Source organism: Helicoverpa armigera, chromosome 16 (genome assembly GCF_030705265.1).
Source record: "Helicoverpa armigera isolate CAAS_96S chromosome 16, ASM3070526v1, whole genome shotgun sequence".
NCBI lineage: Eukaryota > Metazoa > Arthropoda > Insecta > Lepidoptera > Noctuidae > Helicoverpa > Helicoverpa armigera.
The window spans coordinates 3,119,732-3,140,192 of NC_087135.1; the positions used below are offsets into that span (position 1 = coordinate 3,119,732).

The 20,461-nt window shown below is 37.1% G+C and overlaps 2 protein-coding genes across 3 annotated transcripts in view; one reads left to right on the top strand and one right to left on the bottom strand.

The window, feature by feature from the left end:
- The window catches only part of LOC110384575 (persulfide dioxygenase ETHE1, mitochondrial), a 334,248-nt gene that overhangs the window by 100,752 nt on the left and 213,035 nt on the right, over positions 1-20,461 (top strand). The window lies entirely within an intron of this gene.
- The window catches only part of LOC110384540 (interference hedgehog), a 41,009-nt gene that overhangs the window by 2,333 nt on the left and 18,215 nt on the right, over positions 1-20,461 (bottom strand). Inside the window, exons 2-15 of one of the 2 annotated variants that reach the window (XM_064038490.1) lie at positions 17,952-18,018; positions 11,887-12,134; positions 9,765-9,965; positions 7,905-8,077; positions 7,259-7,469; positions 6,373-6,589; positions 5,365-5,495; positions 5,031-5,115; positions 4,738-4,844; positions 3,671-3,789; positions 2,287-2,443; positions 1,673-1,873; positions 897-1,101; positions 61-155 (exon numbers count right to left, since the gene is read on the bottom strand). In XM_064038490.1, the coding sequence (XP_063894560.1) occupies positions 61-155; positions 897-1,101; positions 1,673-1,873; positions 2,287-2,443; positions 3,671-3,789; positions 4,738-4,844; positions 5,031-5,115; positions 5,365-5,495; positions 6,373-6,589; positions 7,259-7,469; positions 7,905-8,077; positions 9,765-9,965; positions 11,887-12,134; positions 17,952-18,009 (2,208 nt within the window). In that variant the 5' untranslated portion in view covers positions 18,010-18,018. Of the gene's footprint in view, positions 1-60; positions 156-884; positions 1,102-1,672; positions 1,874-2,286; positions 2,444-3,670; positions 3,790-4,737; positions 4,845-5,030; positions 5,116-5,364; positions 5,496-6,372; positions 6,590-7,258; positions 7,470-7,904; positions 8,078-9,764; positions 9,966-11,886; positions 12,135-17,951; positions 18,019-20,461 lie in introns of those variants that run through there. The other variant, XM_064038491.1, reaches the window with a different exon arrangement.

A 20,461-nucleotide genomic window follows, 5' to 3' on the forward strand; every position in this document is an offset into this window, starting at 1 on the left:
ATTATGACATCTCAATGAACGTTAGAGCTATTTCTTGAAAGTGATTCTCTCTAGTCTTACCTCAGAATGCATAGGGTTGGCCGTAATAGTGATTGGCACTTTGGCCGGGATGTACCCGTTGGCGCCTCCGCTCTCCGGCACCGATCCTTTCTCCTCTGTAATAAATCATTCAATGTGTTTTGACAGCCCTGCTTTGAAGTTCCTATTATGACATCAATGTTTTGTGATTATGTGATTATATTGTTAAGTTAAGCTCTTGTCATTTCATGGTCGGATGATCCGAAGACGCTGTTTTGACGTTTAATTAAGTAAATTAGATTGATGCATTTGTTAATTGGATTATGATTTTGCAGCTAATGTTACTTATGTTGTACGTTATTGTTTACCAAATAGTACAAAACAATGAGATGTAAATAGAAATCATACATAATAGTGATAGCACGGATTACTTAATAGTTACTTTGTGTGATAGGTACTTTACGTAAAGTGGTGCGGCAAAAAACCTATAATGAATATTGAAACTATTCGAATAATAAAAGTTAATTAACACAATTAATCATCCTCCGAGCCTTTTTTCCTAACTATGGTCGGCTTTCAGTCTAACCGGATGTAGCCGAGTACCAGTGCTACAAGAAGCCACTGCCCCTGCCTGACCTCCTCAACCCAGTTACCCGGGCAACCCAATACCCCTTGGTTAGACTGGACATTAACACAGTAATATTAAAGAATATTAGACCACCAAAATCTCAAACACAAAAACTGTGGATAGGTGGATAGGCTGTGACTTTAGAATTTTTTGTATTCTGTTAACTTGAATGTGGTTCTGGTGTTATTTATTTGTAGACATTTGAAACACACAAACAAACTATCATAATAACATTTACATTAGCACATACTATCAGTAGTGGGTCGCCTGGCTCGGCGACACAGCAGCAGCGCGGTGGCCAGCACCAGCAGCAGCGCCGCCGCGCCCAGCGCGCCGCCCGCCGTCACCAGCGCGCCGGGCGCCCCGCGCGAGGCCGCGCCCGCGCTGTTTGTGTCGGCGCTGCTCGACGGGCTGCTGCCGGGGCCTGCGCCCGCTGAGCGGAGTGTTTTTGCTGTCTGGATGGGGATGGTGCATATATTTTATTTACTTTTTTTATTTAACAAATCAAACAGTCACATTCAAAAATAGTAGATAAGTATATAGTGGTAGAAGTATGTAATGTAGCATGCGTGGTTCTTTCTATGTAGTTGTGTAAAATGTTGATTGCGCATATGTTTAAATCTGTGTAGTCTGGTGAATGGGATAAAGCATTACTTTGTTTTGTGATTTAAAAAAAATATAATATGTAAACTCGTATCACAATATGAAAATTCGAAAAAAATATGAAAATTCGAAAAAAATATGTACAAAGTAAAAATGAATTAATGAATCTAATGTATCAAAATCTTTCAGGTTTCTACAATAATTAGCTAACACGCACTGCTGAATTTACTACTCTGACTATTGACGCACTATTAAGGAGCCAATCACAGACGTGATAAGCTTGAAACTCGAAAATGTGACGCAAACTAAAGGATTATCCCACAGCTCAATTTACCATCATCATCATCATCAGCCTATTGCAGTCCACTGCTGGACATAAGCCTCTCCAAGTGCACGCCACTGAGATCGATTTTATCAATTTACCTTAATAGCGCTGAACTCGGAAGCAGCCTGCGCAGTATAAGCCTGCAGCTTGATGTCATAGCCGGTGTCGGGCACGAGGTGCGAGAGCAGCAGCGCGCGCGGCGAGCCCGACGTCGTCACCTTCTCGTACGAGCCCGCTGATGACACCGCGCGGTAGTACACGTAGAAACCTTCCGCTTCTACTTCGCCGCCGCTTGTCCACTGAGAGATAATGGAGTTATTAAAGAGTTTATAAAAAAAACGATATTATAAGAAGACTTTCTTGATGACAAAGCAGACGATTCAGGACTTTTAGATATGTGAAAAAACCATTTAAAATCTCACAGCTTTGTGCAATGAAGTGCTGATGATGAATCGAAAATAGGGTTAATAACTTGATACTAACTGATAAAGATAGGTATATTTGGAAAGAGAAACATAATATCTGTCATGCATGACTGTTATCATCATCAAACTTTTTATCGTACCAGTGCTGGGCACATGACTCTTGTCACATGCATAAAGATGATGCGTTAATCACTGCGCGTGCTTTATAAGGTTTGGTGATTTCAGACTGTATGGTCTAGGTTTCCTCTAGATGTTTTGCTTCCCCTATATCGAGGTATGTAACTCACCGTCCAATCCAGCTGTATAGTAGTAGGCGACATAGCAACAGCCCGCGTTAGCACGGGGGCTCGCGGCGCTTTAAACCCGCCGCGCTGCAAGTGGAAGCGCGCGCTGGACTTGCCCAGCTTGTTGTCCTGGTTCGAGTATACGGCTGCGATGCGGAACCTGGGTATGAGAACACTTCGTTAATTCCTATTCAAGTAGGTGTACATAATAGAATATGAAACGGCAGTGGACTGGCAGTTTCTGACGGTAGACTATGGCCCCTAGAGAAGAAGGGTCTTGTAAGAGAAATGTAGTAAAGAACTTCCTCAAACCAGATATATCGACGGCTTTAGGTCACAACTAAGGTTGTTAGGTCACCAGAGTTAGTGAACTAAGTACCAACATGTGCACTGAACTGTGAAGAACTAATATTTGAAAACAGATTACGCTAGACCATGAAATAGCGTTTAGAATGTTGATCTAAATGTGTAATGACACGGTACGGTATTATAAAGAGTACCAAATACTTTTTTCAAAAGATCAAATCAAATAAAGTTGTATCGAATACATTGAATTTCAGTTATGTTTAAGCTTAGCAACCGCGCTCACCGCACAGCCAAGTTGGCAGTCGTTTTAACAATATCACGCAAATAACCGGAACGCGGTGTATATGACTATGTGGCGAGGGTGGCGTTGTGGCAAACTATATGAACAAGTTGCATTTGCCAGTACCACTGCACTGAATACGACCTTTTAGTGCCCCGCACACAACAAACTTAGTCGCCCAATATTTTGACTACGGTATCAGATTGGCTGAAAAGTTTGATTGGGTTTATGATACCCTTCAAAGTTGTTAACCAAACATTTGGCCAAGTAACGGCCGACAGTCTGGAGTGTGCAGGGGATGTAATTCTTCAGAGAGATCACGAAGTCCTCAATCGCTTTTAATGAAGAAATTAATGTGTTCATACTCCCTAAATATCACATATCTTAAAATACACCTGAGAGTTTAACGTTCCAACTACGTGGAAATTAAGTATATAGCCAACATTCCTAGAAGTAGGTAGAGTTATCGTTTATAAAACACCAGCATGACATTGGCTACATAATGGTGGGACACCTTTTCAAACACGGTCGGTTAGCCCCATGGTAAGGTATTAATTAACTTGTGTTATGGGTGCTAACACAGCTGATAAACTACATATAGCTACATATATACATATTTATAAATACATATTGTAACACCCAGAACACGGCTAACAAGCATATCACACAAATGTTGACCGAGCCGGGAATCGAACCCGGGACCTCAGGTTCGGCAGTCCGGCGTGGTGACCATTGCGCCATCGAGGTCGTCGGTACATGCATGATGCCTTCAAAGACCGATAGTTGATGCATATAACTTACTTATAATATTTGCCAGGAGTGAGTCCATCGATCTGATACGAGTGTATGTACGCCGGGATGTCCTGGTTGGCAGTATTCCACTGAGCATTGCTTGAGTTGCTCACCTCTCGGTATTGTACCTGAAACGGAGCCAAACGTTTATGCAACTCGTCACCTTGTTATCTTTATGTAAATATAGGAATAATAAGATACTATTCGTGACCCACGGTTTCTCTCATTTACAGCCCACGACATGTATTGAGATTTGTGTAAAAGCCTGACAGACAGATAGAGTTATTTTCGCATTTATCAGTAAAGATAAAAAGTACGATATTGCTTGCCATCTTTAATTTTGAAGAAAATACGCACTATAAAATTGCTATCAACATAAAAACTTGGTCTAGACATCTAAGGCCACTCATCTTACAATAACAGAAATTGAAATGAAGCTTGGCTATCTCCACAAAGTGCTTTCAATAAATCCTTAGTTTCCGCGAACAGAATTAAAACGAATGCCAATTTGCCATCGTTAATTCCAATGAGTACCCTCACTCAGATAGACCACAAAAACTTACAGCTCGTATAAAATGCTAACTTTTGTCCGCATTTCCTTCTGTGAGCATCGGCGACGGACCAAAAGCAACGACTTAAACCATTACTTTAGTCCCTTTGAGCATTTTATACAAGAAAATACGAGTTCTCAAGAAAATAATTATGAATCGCGTTGTGTATCTTGTTTGTGCGATGCTCTCTACGTTAAGACGGGCTTTTCTTTTCTGACGTATGATATGAAACCTTGTGCGAGTTACTAAAATATGAAATGGAGACGTTGAACTTTATTTGGACCATCTTGAAGTCGTGATATTCCTGGTTTAAAATGTATTCGGAATCAAATCAACTACTCGTTCCCTTTTATGCACCCATTCTACTCAATTAATAAGTATTTACAACCAACTTAAAAAAAAGAGTTTCTCAGTTTGATCTCCATGCATGTAATTGTTTTCTGCATAGTATTTGTCAGACTTAGGAGAAGATTTGTTTAATATATTATTGAAGTCGTTTTTTTAATCTCAACAAATAGGGCTTACCTTGAAGAATCTTATGGGTAATCCTTGGTTGTCGTGTGACCATGACACCATGACGCTTTCATCATTCAGTCGTGTAACGTTGGGTCTTGAAGGAGGAATCATTACGGCTGGCAACAAAAACTTTTTTTAGTATCAAATACCATTTAATTTTTCCTAACTTAAGATACTTATGCCAGATTTCCATATAAAAGAAATTCGTTATACGTTAAGAAGATTATATCAAAGAACTAGCGAATGACTCAATTCTACTTTATGGAAACCGGGTATCAATCGTGACTTAATTATTTTGTTACCTTTATGTTTTCTAGAATTTTTCCTGTTGTGCCTTTTTGGTGGTTGAATGGAGTATCTTGTCTTTGGGACTTCTGCTGGGTAATCCTGCACCAAAGAAAGAAGGTAAGACAAATATTATTCTGAAGTTAGGTCTAGTAATGAACAGTTAAACACAAAAAGCAGATCCAACTACCTTTACATATAAAAGTAAGAGTATGGTGAAAACAATCAGAGTTTGACGCACTTCATGGCGATTCCCAATTTCTTTTTCTTATTTTTGAGTTTGATGAGGTATATGGTGACATTAGTTGCGAGCCGCCATTAAGTTTGGCGTCATCTGTATACTATTCTTACCTGATCAGGAATCTGCAGAGGTACTACAGTGAGCATGCCGGCGCCGTAAGCGCAGCCGAGCTCGTTGCACGCAAAGCATTGCACGATGCCCGCGTGACGTTTCTCCACGTGCTCGATGAAGAGGTCCGTATCTAGGAAGAAATAAGGGTCATTTTTGTTTAGCAAATTTTTGTTTGGCAGAGAGATCATAGAACGGCTGAAACTGTTTCTAAAGTCACGGTTTTAAATCCTTAAAAGTGAATCAAAGGAGGTAAGTCACATTCGCTTATACATACAATAGATGTACCTACCTACTTGGAAAAAGCGAGATAATAATGATGATTTTTAGTTGTGAAGTCAGTCAAACAAAACATTGTATTCTTCACGAAATTGAATTCTCATCACGAAATTCAATTTGAATCGGTGAACAGTGAAAATCTGTGTCCCTGATATTTCTATGGACACGATGTCAAAGGATAAAAATAAATAAAAAAGTTAAAACCAATAAATTCATCAGGTCGGAAGTAACATCGATATTGTGATTGGTTTTATGTCTGCATTTTATTTATAAAAAACGTGCAACAGGTATCCATGGCAAGTAATATTTATGTCCTTCATGGACGAATAAACTACCGGACACTGGCGACAAAAAAGCAATTGATATATGACGTTTTATGCAAAGGTTCACAAAAATAAAGTTTTCATTTTTACCTTAAAATACTGTATTGATTTATTCAGGCAGTTTATGGGAACAGTAGCTTTATTAAAGAAAGATATTGCAGGTTTGCAAGTACTAATATGAAAGCCAAACTAGCAACTAACTAGCTGTTGCTATATTGTACCTAGCTGCTTAACCACTTTTGACTAAAGAGCTAGATGTCAAAGACTTCTTTAGATACAAGTTGAGTTGCTATAGAAGTCCCTAATGTTAAGTTCGATCGCCAAATCGAGCCATTTAATGTGTAAAGTATATTAACAGAAACAATAATTAGCTTTTACATAATATTACATTAATAAAAATCGACTCACTATTAGCCTTAACACCCTTCTCATTCTTCAGCACCTCAGCATTTAAGACCCAGTACACACGAGGAGTTGGTTGTCCAAAGGAGTTGCCACAGGTCACATGCGCCTTGCCTCCTTCATTCGGCGTGGACACGGAGACGTTGCCGTCCCATCGAGGTGGCTGTAAGGCTATCACCTTCCAGGAACGACGGATGCCGTTGGCCGTGCATGAGTACACGCCCTATAAGAAAGATTGGGGAATTTATATTGGTACGTGGTGTATGGGGTCAAATATCACCTTAGCAAAGTAATTTTTTGTAATTATTTTCGAAAGTAAATAAAATTGACCTTTCTTAGGCATTGCTGTTTTATGTAAGCAATTAAAAAAGCATAATGACATGTCCTAATTATTTTGGTACCTAAAGTCAAGGCTTGAGACCCTTTTTAGTGTCGTGGGATCAAATAAGTTAAGACCTAAGGTCGTCTCTTCACAACACCAAAGAGAACGCCGCCTTTGATTTAAAGACACAAAAAATATTTTCTAGATGAAGGCAGTACTTCTGAAAGGCACTCCAAAGCTTCTCGTGTTTGAGGGGGCAGAATCTTTTCTGCTATCTCAAAGCCTTCAAACACAATAGAATGCTTACACAAAAAATATCAAACACAATGTAAATAAAACGCTTTCACATTTTATAATGTTTTGAGATGGTAAAACTTCAACAGAACAATCTTGGGAACAATATTGTTCGAGGGAGTATTGTAGATGCTGGCGAGTTATTATTTTAATTAAATTGTCGGTCTTAAATAGAATAAAACATTGTTAAGGGGTATTTTTAGCAAATTGCAAAATTCTAGTTACCCTTTAAGACTTCCAGAATATTTAAGTCAATCAAAAATAAGAAAAACTAACCTCTTGTTCAGGTGTAAAAGGCGATATAGTCAGCATATGTTCATTCTCATAGGCCCTCAGTTCGCCGTCTCCCTCCAAACTCCATGAGATCTTAGGAGGAGGGGTACTGACAGCTCCGCACCACAGACGAAGCACGCCGTTGGGTTTCACCGGCATCGTTAGCACGTCTTCTTCGTCTATCACTCCTACGTAGTCTTCTGTTTCTAGAAACCTGGAAAGAAATAGACAGCTTACATTTTTATTCTTTGTAATGAGTTTTCTAAACTATTCAAACGAAGGATGAATGTCTTGTTGGTCTAATGCGGCCAATTGCGACACCTTTGAATGGAGTCTCGGATTCGATTTCTCTGCCTGTGGCTCTGGAGTGCATTATTGTATTGAATATCTATCTACTCTCTATAAATTAATTACATTGTTTTACGTATTTCAGAGAACACGTTTCTAGTTGTTTTCAGCTCGTTGTTTTGCTCAAAAGCAGTCATTATAAATGATGTAGGCGCAGTTAGTGTCAGATTACTTCGTACGTTGAATATACCCAATTATATGACTGTGTCTAAGCCTAGTTGTAGAAAACCTATGAAGAAAACCCAGTCATTTGGGCTTATCAATTTTATCCAAAATGTAAAAATGTTACTGATTCACTCACCTAACATCCCTGCTAGCTTCGCGCTGAACATTCAAGTGCGTCCTCTGTGCTATCTCAAGAGCTTCTCCACTGAGCTCGTTGGTGGCCCTGCAGCTGTATGTGCCACTGTCATCAGATGTCGCGTTGTGTATTACTAGCACACCGTGAGGAGTTTCCAACTGTTTCCTCTTGCCCTGGGAGAAAAACAATTGAATGTAAGTTAAAGCTTGTTGAATATCTTCAAAACCATAAGACAATTGGTAGCTACTAATGGTGGCTGGTAGCAATTAGGTAGCAACTCTTTGTATGTATTTCGAGATAATCGGTGGGGAGTGACAGCGATTCTGATGGAAACTATTCCCTAACGTCACTAACAGAAGATCCACTGTTGCGTGAATGACGGCTAATATTTGTCTTGTTTCTAATTTGTGAATGAGTAGTAGTACGATACACATTGCCAATCAATTGGCAGCATAGGTGCACCTACTACGTACTTTGTTAGCTCTTCAATCTTTATTGAGAAAACACATATCGATTGATACGCTTGACAACAAAGTTGTTATGAAATAATCAAAAGATAATATTTGACGATAATGTATGCTTCAGCTCATGTTTGGATAATGCCGAAGCGTTTTTCATCATACCGTGCATGGATCTGTTTATCTAATAATTTATTTTACATACATTTTCCAAGTCACTCTACACAGTGGTTAAAACTGTACTTAAAGATTCCTTATAAAGCCCAATCTACATCTTTACGAAAACAATAGATTTATTTGTTAACGACTGCACTTCTTACATTAAAATTGTTCTCTTTCAACAAACTGAACATGTGCATACCAAACAAAGTTGGTTAAAAATATTCGCATATAGGTTCAGCTTACAAAGCGACCGCTAGTACACTAAACATGCTTTGGTTCTGCGAGATAGAGGCTAAGCTAAACTTTGTTTACCAATTATTCACAAACAAAGCTTATAAGCCTTCTAGAGGATCTGATTTCTTTTAAATATAAACTTTTGTTCCTGTATTATTGCTGAAGAGATCGGCGAAATATAAATCTGGTTTACACTGAAATAAATATCATTGAAACTTCCCGATTCCTCACTAGAGCCCACGCCAGTATGATAAAAATTAATTATTTTTTGACGCTCTATTACTTGGTCAAATTATAATATCGGCCGACTAAACGTTGTGTACCAGTATACGGGGGCTCTTAGTCATGAAATAATTTCGATTATAGACCAATCTTTGCTTTGATTGAATAAATTTTAATCAGAAACATATTACATAACTGACTAAAATAAATAACTGACTTTGATGATGATCGTGATGACATCACACAATGAAATAATTACTAATTCACCTCTCGTACGCGGTAATCAAGCTATAAATCTTATTAATCGTTCGTAGGAATAAACCGAACCACATTTTAACGTAAGTCTGTATATTCCTGTTACATTTTACAATATTTTTTATTGTTATCGTGGCACTAAAGCAAAGTACTAATTAAAATAATGGCTAGACTCGTCTAATGTTAAACAGACGTTGTAAAGTAAGTTAATAAAAATATTAGAAAGGTACATTCTCCCTATGTTTCGCAACTTCATCAGAAGATAATTACATGAGAGAGTACATAAGGAAGTACATAAATGAGTACACGTGGATATGCGCACGTATTAACTCCCTACATTCTCCTACCAGAAATTAAAACTTGGAAATATGTATGAGAATTTCCAGCCATATCGAATAAATGTGCCCACAACCTTTTTAAAAAGCTGGATCCGCCCCCGACTGATACAAGTATGGCTCAACCGTTTACTTGAAACAAAATATCTACACTTTAAAACGGTTGCAAATAAATATTAATCAGTTCTACCTACCCTGGACCCTTCCTTCCACCAAGTGAGAACAGCTGGTGGCTCCGACATTGGCTCCTTACAATGCAGGATAACGGTATTCTGTAGGGGAGCAATGATCACTCTCTCTTCGGCCGTGATCTTGTCAGAATGGTTGATAAGCCTCGCTACCGTCAGCCGAGCGGGGATGGATGTCAGGCTTATGGCTCCATACCATACTACACACTGGAACAAAATAAATAGAATATTGTTGATAAATAATAATTGAAAGTAAGCGAAATCGATTATGAATGCACCGATGTAGATAGGTTTTATAGGTAGACATTTTAGATAGTTATAAGCTACTTTTTATCTACGTAAATAAAGTGCCTAATAATGAAAGTAAAGCAGTAAGTACCTATTATAGCTGTATACGAAAAGATTTCCTCTATATTTATTTTCGGAGTTCACAAAAAAAAGACCGAACAACAGGATAGATGACTACATTGACAGAATTTGTAGTCGCAAAAAGTAAACCCAAGAATGTTAACGGTCTCATAACGCGAGCAAACTCACGGAAAACAGCAAAGTCGATTTAATAACTGCTGCATGTTCGATCTGAAATGTTTGACTGACGATGTGCGAATCAGAGTTTTAATCAAAAAGTGTTGATTCACTTTCCACTTGACTTTTTAGTTTAGCCGTGAGTAATAGCAGCGCTGGAAAATAGAACTAATCAAATGGGAGTGGTATTTAGTACAGTTTTTTTTTACATTTCATATACGATGCCGTTTTGAGCCCGGAGCGTGTGTGAAATGTTATCGGCTTTTTCTATTAAGCATTTCTCGAGTGGAGCCTGAATTTAATAACAATAAAAGCCCTCGTATACTGCAAACTTTCAGTCGGTCGATAGTTTGATCAGATACTCAAATCAGTTTGGAGATGAAAGGTAGTGAGCACACTACAACGATCAGTTATCCGGCCGGTATCAGAGCGACTATAAAGTTTGACAATCTTTACTGTTTCTTTCAAAAAAACCTGACTGACCACTGAGGAAACTACAGACCAACTATAAGAAACGTAACATGCACATTGTTGGCGTATTCTCTTAAAAGTGTCTATCCATTATCCAATTACGTCGTCTAAGACAGAAAACATGTGACACTCAAAGCAATTAAATCCACCACCTACAACCCAATCCAATGATTACAAGTAGCTAAAATTAGAAGCTGATCATTATAATATAATCTACCCCAGGTGAAACTCGGACACTATTCAGGATTCCCCGTGGCTTATCCCTTAGTCACCTCTTACGAGGCCCATGGGAGCTACGTGATCATCCGTAACCGACCATCACATGGGGACGATTGTTAATCTTGTCTGATCTTGATATATTGCCTTTTAGCGGGCTCTGGTTTCAGCAAAATTAGAGACTTCTATTTTGGGAATCTAGTACGGTATTTTTGCGGAAAACTTGATGATGTCAAAATCAAAATGCATTTGTCCGAAATAGGCTAAAAAACAATGTTTTTCGAAGCTCGAAAACATCCTCCCTTCTTGAAAAATCTACTATCCTACTAGCATCGACATAAAAAAATTACGGATTTGGTTTCTAGAATTCGTCGAAACAACAACGACCAATTAATTTTTGTAACAAATGATTCGTAAAACGATAATATTCAAAACCCGGATTCGTCATTTAACTATCTAAAACCATAGAGATTAAGCGTGGTTTTGTGCCGCCAATTGAAGCATTATTTCGAGTAACAGTAATTGCCTATTATTGTCAGCCTTAGGCTTGCACAAATGGTAAATACCATTGTCAATCATTTGTAGCTAGTGGTACAAAATTATGTTAGCGTTAATTGCATTTAGTTGGCATTTATGCAAGCCTTTGAATCGACGAATTTTGAGTCCAACAACATTGTAATTTTAACTGATTGGTATCTATACTAATATTATAAAGCTAAATATACAATATTATGAAGCTCGTTTGTTAATTGAATGTAAGCGCTTTACATGAACTAAATAAAAAATCTTATAAGCCCATTTATTAATGAAAGCTTTTTACTATTTTCTATCTGGGTGTGCGAAGTAGTTACATTCGAAACGCGTGTGTAGCCGCTTACGGAAGCTAATATACGGCATGTACTAAGGATATGCATACCTGATACCAAGTAGTTTCCATATTCATCAGAACTTCAACCTCCAACTTAGTACTTCTTCCTGGCAATCCCGGTATGATCTTCTTGCTTTCCCCTTCCTCCACGTCTGTCCAATGATCATCATCTCTGTCTGGTTTCCATCTCCAGACGAACCTCTCACCAGGCACGTTCACTTCGCACTCGAAGGTCACTCTATCACCGAGGGGTGCTATCACAGACTCCGGGTATTTTGTGAACTTCATCTCCAGTTCTGGAAGAAAGTATAGGGCTTATATTAATATTAATTGTAGGTATAAATGGCTTTCATAAGATGTCATATGTCGTCACTTGTGAAGCTGATGCTACGACTGCAGCATCAAGCCATCACTGTTTATAATCCATGACACCTCACCATTTCAATCACTTGTCGGAAAAATTTTCGCTATGAATAACTTTCAAAAGTTGAGAAAAGGTTACTCAAAACGTACCTATATCTAGGTACACCTATACTCTCTTCACGTCTTGGGGATTATAGAAGATGAAACATTCTGTATACAAAATAATAATATCGCAAGCGGGCATTGCATCGATGCCGTGAAGGATGAATATGGAGCTAAAGGAATTTCTGCAGAGGATATAGAAAACCGGTCAAAGAGAACATTCTGCTGGAAGATAGGGCCTGACAAAGCACAACGTTACAAAATACATACACGGACAATCTTATTCAAAACATATCAAATATGTACCTAAAACAGAATTCATACCATAACACATAAGAGCGTTCGAAGATGACAAATTACGTTCGAAGATGACTTTGACGGTTTTGTAAGTAATTTGTATTTCTCAACTTACTGCGAAGATTTGTCTATTGCGCTTCGTTGCAAGTTTGGAACAAGTTCCAAGTAACAAGTTCGAATTGAACTGCTTTTAGCAAGATAAACCGATGTCGTTCTCTGAATGTAAAACAGGTCATAAGAACATTTACGACGTGAACGTTGCAAGGAGAAAAATTTCGTTAAACTCAACCGACATTTTATCACATTTATCGAATGTCCGTAATCAATACACACGTAATAAATAATTCTCAAGATCAAAAGGAGCACAATTAGAATCTTTTTTTTATTTGCATACCAAAAGACTGGCCATAACAATAAAAAAAGAAATCTTGCCGTCCTTGATACCTTGTTACCCACACATTTCGATCTCGGATGACGCATACAACTTCAGCAGAATAAGCTCATAATAATACATTGTGCATACCATTTACGACCTTATGCTTTTAACCAATAAGTTCACATTGAAACGCAGCCTGTAATTGAGATGTTACGTTTTATTTTGCTTTGTTGTCGGGCACCAATTTATGTGATTTCAGTCCCGTCAGTCATTGACCGTAACTTTATGGAGAATTTTTAAAATTTCATCTCTTGCCGTGTACAAAATACTTTACGAACGAATTGAAAAGGCGATTTTGTATTGAAAGGCACGTGTTCAATATTTATTATATTGTTGTCCAGTTATTGGAATAAAAGATGTGACTACATACTGAAAGAAAGATGCAATTTAGTGTGGCGATGTTTTAAACAGTTGGTGTTTCAATTACGAGTATATCTGCAGGAGACTTTTTGTAGTAGCGTGTATATTGTTGTTTTTATTGGATTTGACATGGATTATTATATGGTTAAATTTTATAATACTACAGAGTTGTTGTTAGTGCTGGCAATAAATGCGAATAATATAACATTTTTAGTAAATACATATAGGTAATCGGATTCTCATTTGTCTCTGAGGCTCTATATCAAAGTATGCAGAATATATTTTGGTGATGTAAAATGATTATCGTGATTGCTAATGATGGTACCCATTCAATTAGAACCACGCCTTCCCTATAAAACGTGAATCATTTCCTGAACATCGTCTTTATACCTTTAATTAATTATAATTATAATACTCTACTTGTGTAATTATTACCGCTTTTCTGACAAAAAAATAATAGTTGTATGAGGTAAGATTAGGATCTTTAGAAATAAACAGTGTTTATGTCTCGTCTCGCAACTAAAGCGATACTTATGTTAATTTATTCGGAACATATTCTTGCACTTAACTGAATCTACTTTTGGTTATAAGCCATTACGGCCTTTTCATATGCATTTCAACTTTGAATAGAGAATGTTGGAACGTATTTTAAATTCAAAAAGATGAATTTTCTTAACTGGGTATTTGACGAGGTCAAAAATAAAATCCTTATCATATTTATTTGGTAAAGCATCTTCATATAATGACACTTTCATTTATCGTTTTGATGGAAAATATTTTCATATCGTTGTTGTAGGCCACCAAAAACAAGTGTACAGCTTGACGTGAAAAATCCGTGACGTCATATTCTTTTTGTAAAAAAGAAAGCGAATATGACGTCACGGATTTTTACTTAACTTGCATATTAGAGAAACATTTTGACAGTTCACTAAAAGTACCTACTGAATGTTTTGTGCAGTTGACAGCTGTCAATTTTCAAGGGACAATAGCATTATTTGTACTGACTGACAGAATTTATCACCTACACCAAATAAAGGTCAGACCACTTTGAATTTTACTAGTTATCAAATACCGAATTCTAAAACATGAACAAATTACAGATATGCATCAAACGCCATAGAGGAACGCAACAAGTGATGTTCACATGCATTCCGTACAAACCGGTTGGCAACACCATCGCATCGCCACGAGATGTGATGCTCTGTGGGATTGCCAATCATACGGACTAAACCTCATCTGTGTTTATATATTACTGAACTTATTTACTTGTATGTACTTCTATTACCTATCAAGCTTTGGAAAAACGTATTTTCTTTACTCTTTGTCTTTAATAAAGGTGTCGTTTGCAAAAGAAAAATGTCTTAGATAGCATGATGTGGCCCAATCTACACTAGTTCGTTTGTATTCTTAAGGCTCCGAAACTCTTCCCGAATAATATAGGTTATCTTTTATCCCGGTACGGGCAGTAGTTACCACGGGACGCGGGTGAAACCCCGGGAAAACGGCTAGTGATTGATATTTTTGTAAATTCACTTGTAGTCAAAGATGTATTTAGATAGCTAATTTGCAATTTTGGTAAACTAGAACTCTAGAGCTGATGATTTAAACCAATTACACTCCAGAGCATTGAAATCGGGTCACTATCATAAATTCTCCTAACCTGTAAATTTTGGTACAGTGAATAGAAATAAATGTAGTTCTACGTTCGATAACACATGGCATACAGTTTTTTGCCCAACTTTATGAAGCCATTATTCACGTTTCAGAGATGGTAAAATTTTTGTTAGCGTCCCAAATGCATTGATAGTAAATCAAGATATTTATGAGCTATAATTTTATATACGAGCTATCATATTTCAATGCCTAGGTATTCTGAAGTCGTGGTGGCCTAGTGGGCAAAGAACCAACCTCTCGAGTATGAGGGCGCGGGTTCGATTCCAGGTCAGGCAAGTACCAATGCAACTTTTCTAAGTTTGTATGTACTTTCTAAGTATATCTTAGACACCATTGACTGTGTTTCGGATGGCACGTTAAACTGTAGGTTCCGGCTGTCATTGAACATCCTTGGCAGTCGTTACGGGTAGTCAGAAGCCAGTAAGTCTGACACCAGTCTAACCAAGGGGTATCGGGTTGCCCGGGTAACTGGGTTGAGGAGGTCAGGCAGGGCAGTCGCTCCTTGTAAAGCACTGGTACTCAGCTACATCCGGTTAGACTGGAAGCCGACCCCAACATAGTTTGGGAAAAAGGCTCGGAGGATGAGGTATTCTGAACGCCAATACACGTTGAATAGCACTCTGAAACGACGATAGACATCGAAACAAAATTTCATAAAACTTGTAAACTAAAATTCGATGAATATGTAGATTTATATTCAAATTGCATGTGTGCAAATAGTAAATGTAATAATTGACACACAAATAAATTCTTAGTGATTAAATTATCGACAAATTTCACCATTATATAAACATTATGGAACTTAATTCAGAATTCCGAGTAGATTAAAATGAAGGATGCATCGCATAAACAACGTAGCTTATACCTAAGCCACCATTTTTTGGAAACGCCTTTGCTTCAAAGTAATCATATTCTTGTCTCGGTAAACTCAATTTAAACCAAGGAAATAGACTAATTCTGTTCAAAGAAACAGTCATTGCATGAAGCCGTAATATTTATAGCATATAATTCCAAACATTTTCCTTCTTCCGATTTTCAGTAAAGAAAGGAATTTAAGTTATTCAGGCGAACGTACGCTGAGATAGCTTTCGAATCGCGTTCGTAAATAACAAGTGAATCATATTATTATTTCACATTGCCTTTCATATCGTCGGTCGTTAAATTGACAGGACTGTTGTATGATATTGCATTTTTAATCATTATCGTGCATAATAAGAGCTCGTACATAACGAATCCCAATATAAAATACGCTGCAATAATTATATATTTAATTCATTTTTATTGAGAGGTCACACGAAATCTTTTAACACGCTTATAATTATGATGTTTTTACCTAGTATCTTTTAAAAGTGAATGTTTCTTCTTTTCTTTATTCACTAACGACTAGCTGTTCCCCAAGGCTTCGTTTGTGTCCCGGGTGAACTTCTTCCCGTTCCGGGATAAAATATAGCCTATGTCACCACAGGATAATTTACCTTACCAAAATGAACTATTTTTTCAAATCGGTTCAACAGTTTAGAATACTTTGAGGTACAAACAAACAGAGAAACAAAAAAGTCCTTTAATGTAATATGATATGATATTAGTTTATAAATTTCAATTTTGCCTCACAATAACTAATTTACAAAGTTTCAAATCAAGTTAACAGTTGCAGTTACCAATCAAACTCAGAAACAAACGCCAACTGAAAATCTTGACACACAACATCAAACATCCGAACCGCCGTCTAATCAAGTGCTGACCAAATCCAATTTCTGAACGAGCCGTTTCGAATCAAAACTAGTCTTGGCAGAGAAACGGAAATAGAAGAAAAAATATAACAAATCCTAAACGAGTAGGTGGCACTAATGACTTCACACAAATACTTGGACAATAATGACTAGTAAGCGTAAAATTTGTTCGGCACACACACACAAACATAGGAAACTTTTTTGGGTTCCCTTCAAAGTGAATAGAGGTATTAGGGACCCTTTGAAAATTAAGCTCCTTAATTTTTTCTGTAATGTTGTGTCTGACTGAATAATAATAGTGCAGAAGTATGAAATAAAATTACAGTGTGTTAGCCAAAATACACGTCTTACATTGTTAAAACAAATAGTATGATTTAATGAAATAAAATACACTATTAACATACATTGATGAATTGAATGCGTGTAAACAAAAGCTTGTTTCCAAAACATTAAACTTGATTGAAACTTCATAGCCACGTTGTAGGTACTGCTTTATTTCATTCATTTATAAGTATTAATATTCATACATAAATAAATGCGTATACACGGAACCCAGTAATCTGTGATATTTTTTTTGTCCTTTTACCGCCACTAAGTCGGTATCGTTGTGTGCGTAGCTACCTGCGGTATCCGGGAGCTTGGCCATCGTGTCTGCTACAATTCCAAAATAGACAAAAAAATCTTATCGGTTAACACCTCGTACATCACTGTTCTACTATCCTTTCACGCCGAAGACAACCTTTATGAGCACGCAATGATTATCGAAAAAGGCTTTTGAGATTTCCTTCGAAATAACTACGAAGATATACAGATACCTATTAAGAGATAGGAGTTTTGTAGTATGTATTTACGTGGTAACAATTTGTTTCGTATTCCTGGTACATTTGAGTTCAGAGGTGTTGCTTTTAACATATTAAAATCGAGTCTATGATTTCAGAATTAAAGATACTCTTACCCTTTGAAAATTGTGGCATGTTTCTAAGCTATAACATTATCAGCAATGTTAGCTATATTATCTAACTATCGGCTTTCCCAAACCTATCCCTGCATAACGTAATATCCAGCTTGATGCACTAACTTCTGACCGGATCATACCTACTCAAATACTTAATTGCTTGTACCAAATATTTTTTAATAAAATGTATACTCACGTGCTATAGCTGGCACGAGTATTGCCAGAAGCAGCTGCAAACGCAACGCCGCCGCCATATTGGCAACCTGAAAAAAAAAGGAACGGATTAAAAAAAAACAAAGCTTTTTTTGTTGGAAAGGGAACCAATGCTATAAGTCTGCTAGATATTTGAATGTGTTCCCTTTGAAATAAGCCTTGAGTATAACGAGCCTTCTTTTCCTTTTTGCAAGAAGTAGTTGTGTCATAAAAATTATACGGCTTACGGATATTTATCATTATTGATGTTTTATTGTAAATAATAATAGCTTACAAAGTGGTATTTCATGTTTGAGAATCTTTCACAAAAGCCTTTATTGATACTTGAATTAAAAACATTAGCACAAATACTTAAGATGTTAGCTCATCATAATACAGAGGTATTACAGATCTTAATCATTAGGATTAGTCAGAGGTCACCAGTTCATAGACAACGAATTAAGACTATCTCGTTATCTCAATTAGACACGGCAACTTCTATGATCTACTTTATAGATTAGTAATCATTGACGTTCCAAGGAGGTTAACAAAGACATTCAAAACCTCCGTGGCACTTCGCAACACTGACCCTTCAAGGAAGAATTGAGCCTTGAAAAGGGTCGGATGAAATGTCAAAACGTTCATCCAATAAAAAAGTCCGATTCAAAATTCGAATAAAATTGTTCCTTTTGAATGCAAATCTCATATGACAGCCTTTTAAATGTCGAACGCGTATAAGGAAAGATGAACCGACATCAAAGTCTGTATGACAATAAATTAATTCGAAGATAAAACTTTTATGCTGTAAATTAAGAGGGCGTGAAAACAAGACAGAAATGTCTTTAGTTATTTCTTGTTTCTGGGAATAATACTTAAGTATCCACTAACCCAAATACGACCAAATATAAAGAGTACCTATGTACCGACTACTACTGTATGAAAGAAAACAGTTTTTCGTTGAGTTTTAAATGCGAATCTTCTGTTTATATTCCTCTGACCTTAATTAAATAATGTGTATCATATTTATGTCTCTTAACTCTTTTAACTCATTACACGCAAGCGTCAACTTAAAATTTTAACCGAGAACTTTATAATATCCAGCACAGCAGCTAGAAAATATGATTTCAAACAGCAACGTTTTAAACGCATTTGGAAAGCGAAAGCATTTTACCACTCAGCCTATTTATTTCTGTCATAACCCACGTGAAAAAGCAAAACACAATTTTAAAATTAGAACGCCGTTGAAATCGGAAACCAACGCGTGCCAATAAACCAAAATAATACGTTAATAACTCGCTAACCGCTACAGACCGTTATTTATAAACAAAACTAACTTCAGCAACAATGATCCTTTTATTGCATAACTCCGATACATTCTTGATCGATCGTGCGTTTACAAGAATGTGTTGTCATTTCGTCTCAAACATCACAAGATTAAATGTCAATATCTTTGATAATTTGCATAGCTACGCGAACTTGATCATAAAAATTAATGTATTTATGAATAACTCAGTGGGTCGCTAATCTATGGTAATTATTAATTTATAGACAGACCACCGCGATGTTTTTGTTGACTATTTATCACAAAGTTGACATTAAGCTAGTCGTAATGGCGGTAGTATATCGTAATCATCTAGTAATAGCCAGTGAAGAAATCGCCGATCGATAACCACTTGATATTGCTGGCTAATGGCCAGCTAATAACGTTAATAGATGTTAACTCTAACGTTATAGCCCGGGTTATCGAGCCGCGAACGTTATTTTATAAAAGTAATCACGGTTTCGCCCACACTAACGCGGTTCTCTCTAGTCCTGACTTTCCTTTTTCGTAGCATTAAACCCAAGCTTGTTAGCGGCGAAAGAACTTTGTTTTTCTAAAGTTAATTTGCTGGCAACTAAAAAAAAAGAAAGTATTTTTTTCTACGCCAATTGGTAGGAACATCTCTATGGCACTCATAGGTATTACCTTTGCCAAATGCTTTTATGTAAAGTAGCCTGAACGGGGTAGTAGCGTAGTGCTTGGCTAAATTTTCTCATCCTGGAAAGTTGGGCGTATGTACACCAGTCAGTTCCAAACTATCGAATAAATATAAGGGGTTTATTTGAATCGAACTTCGGATACCTAGTTTGATTGTACTTAGTAATATTAAAGCAACGAGTTCCGCGAGTGAATTTTACTTCAATGTATTAAAGTTAATGTATATTTTGCTTCAATGTATATTTTGCTTATGTTGCAGTCAGATCAATACCTCGTTACTCTTTGCGTACGTCAATTTCGCGAGTGGATCTAAACTTATGCTTGCATCGCGAACAAAGGGGAAATGCAACAATAGTTGTGCGACGTTGCAAACATGCAAAATCCGCTCTTAGGGACGCAACATGTCGCTCAATTTGAATATAGGTTTACAGCCAACAATACATTATCACTAAAGTAATGTATGTAAGATGTAGTTATCATGATGGATTAGCAAACAGTTTAGCCGTAGAGTTTGCCGTCACAGTCATTAGGTATTC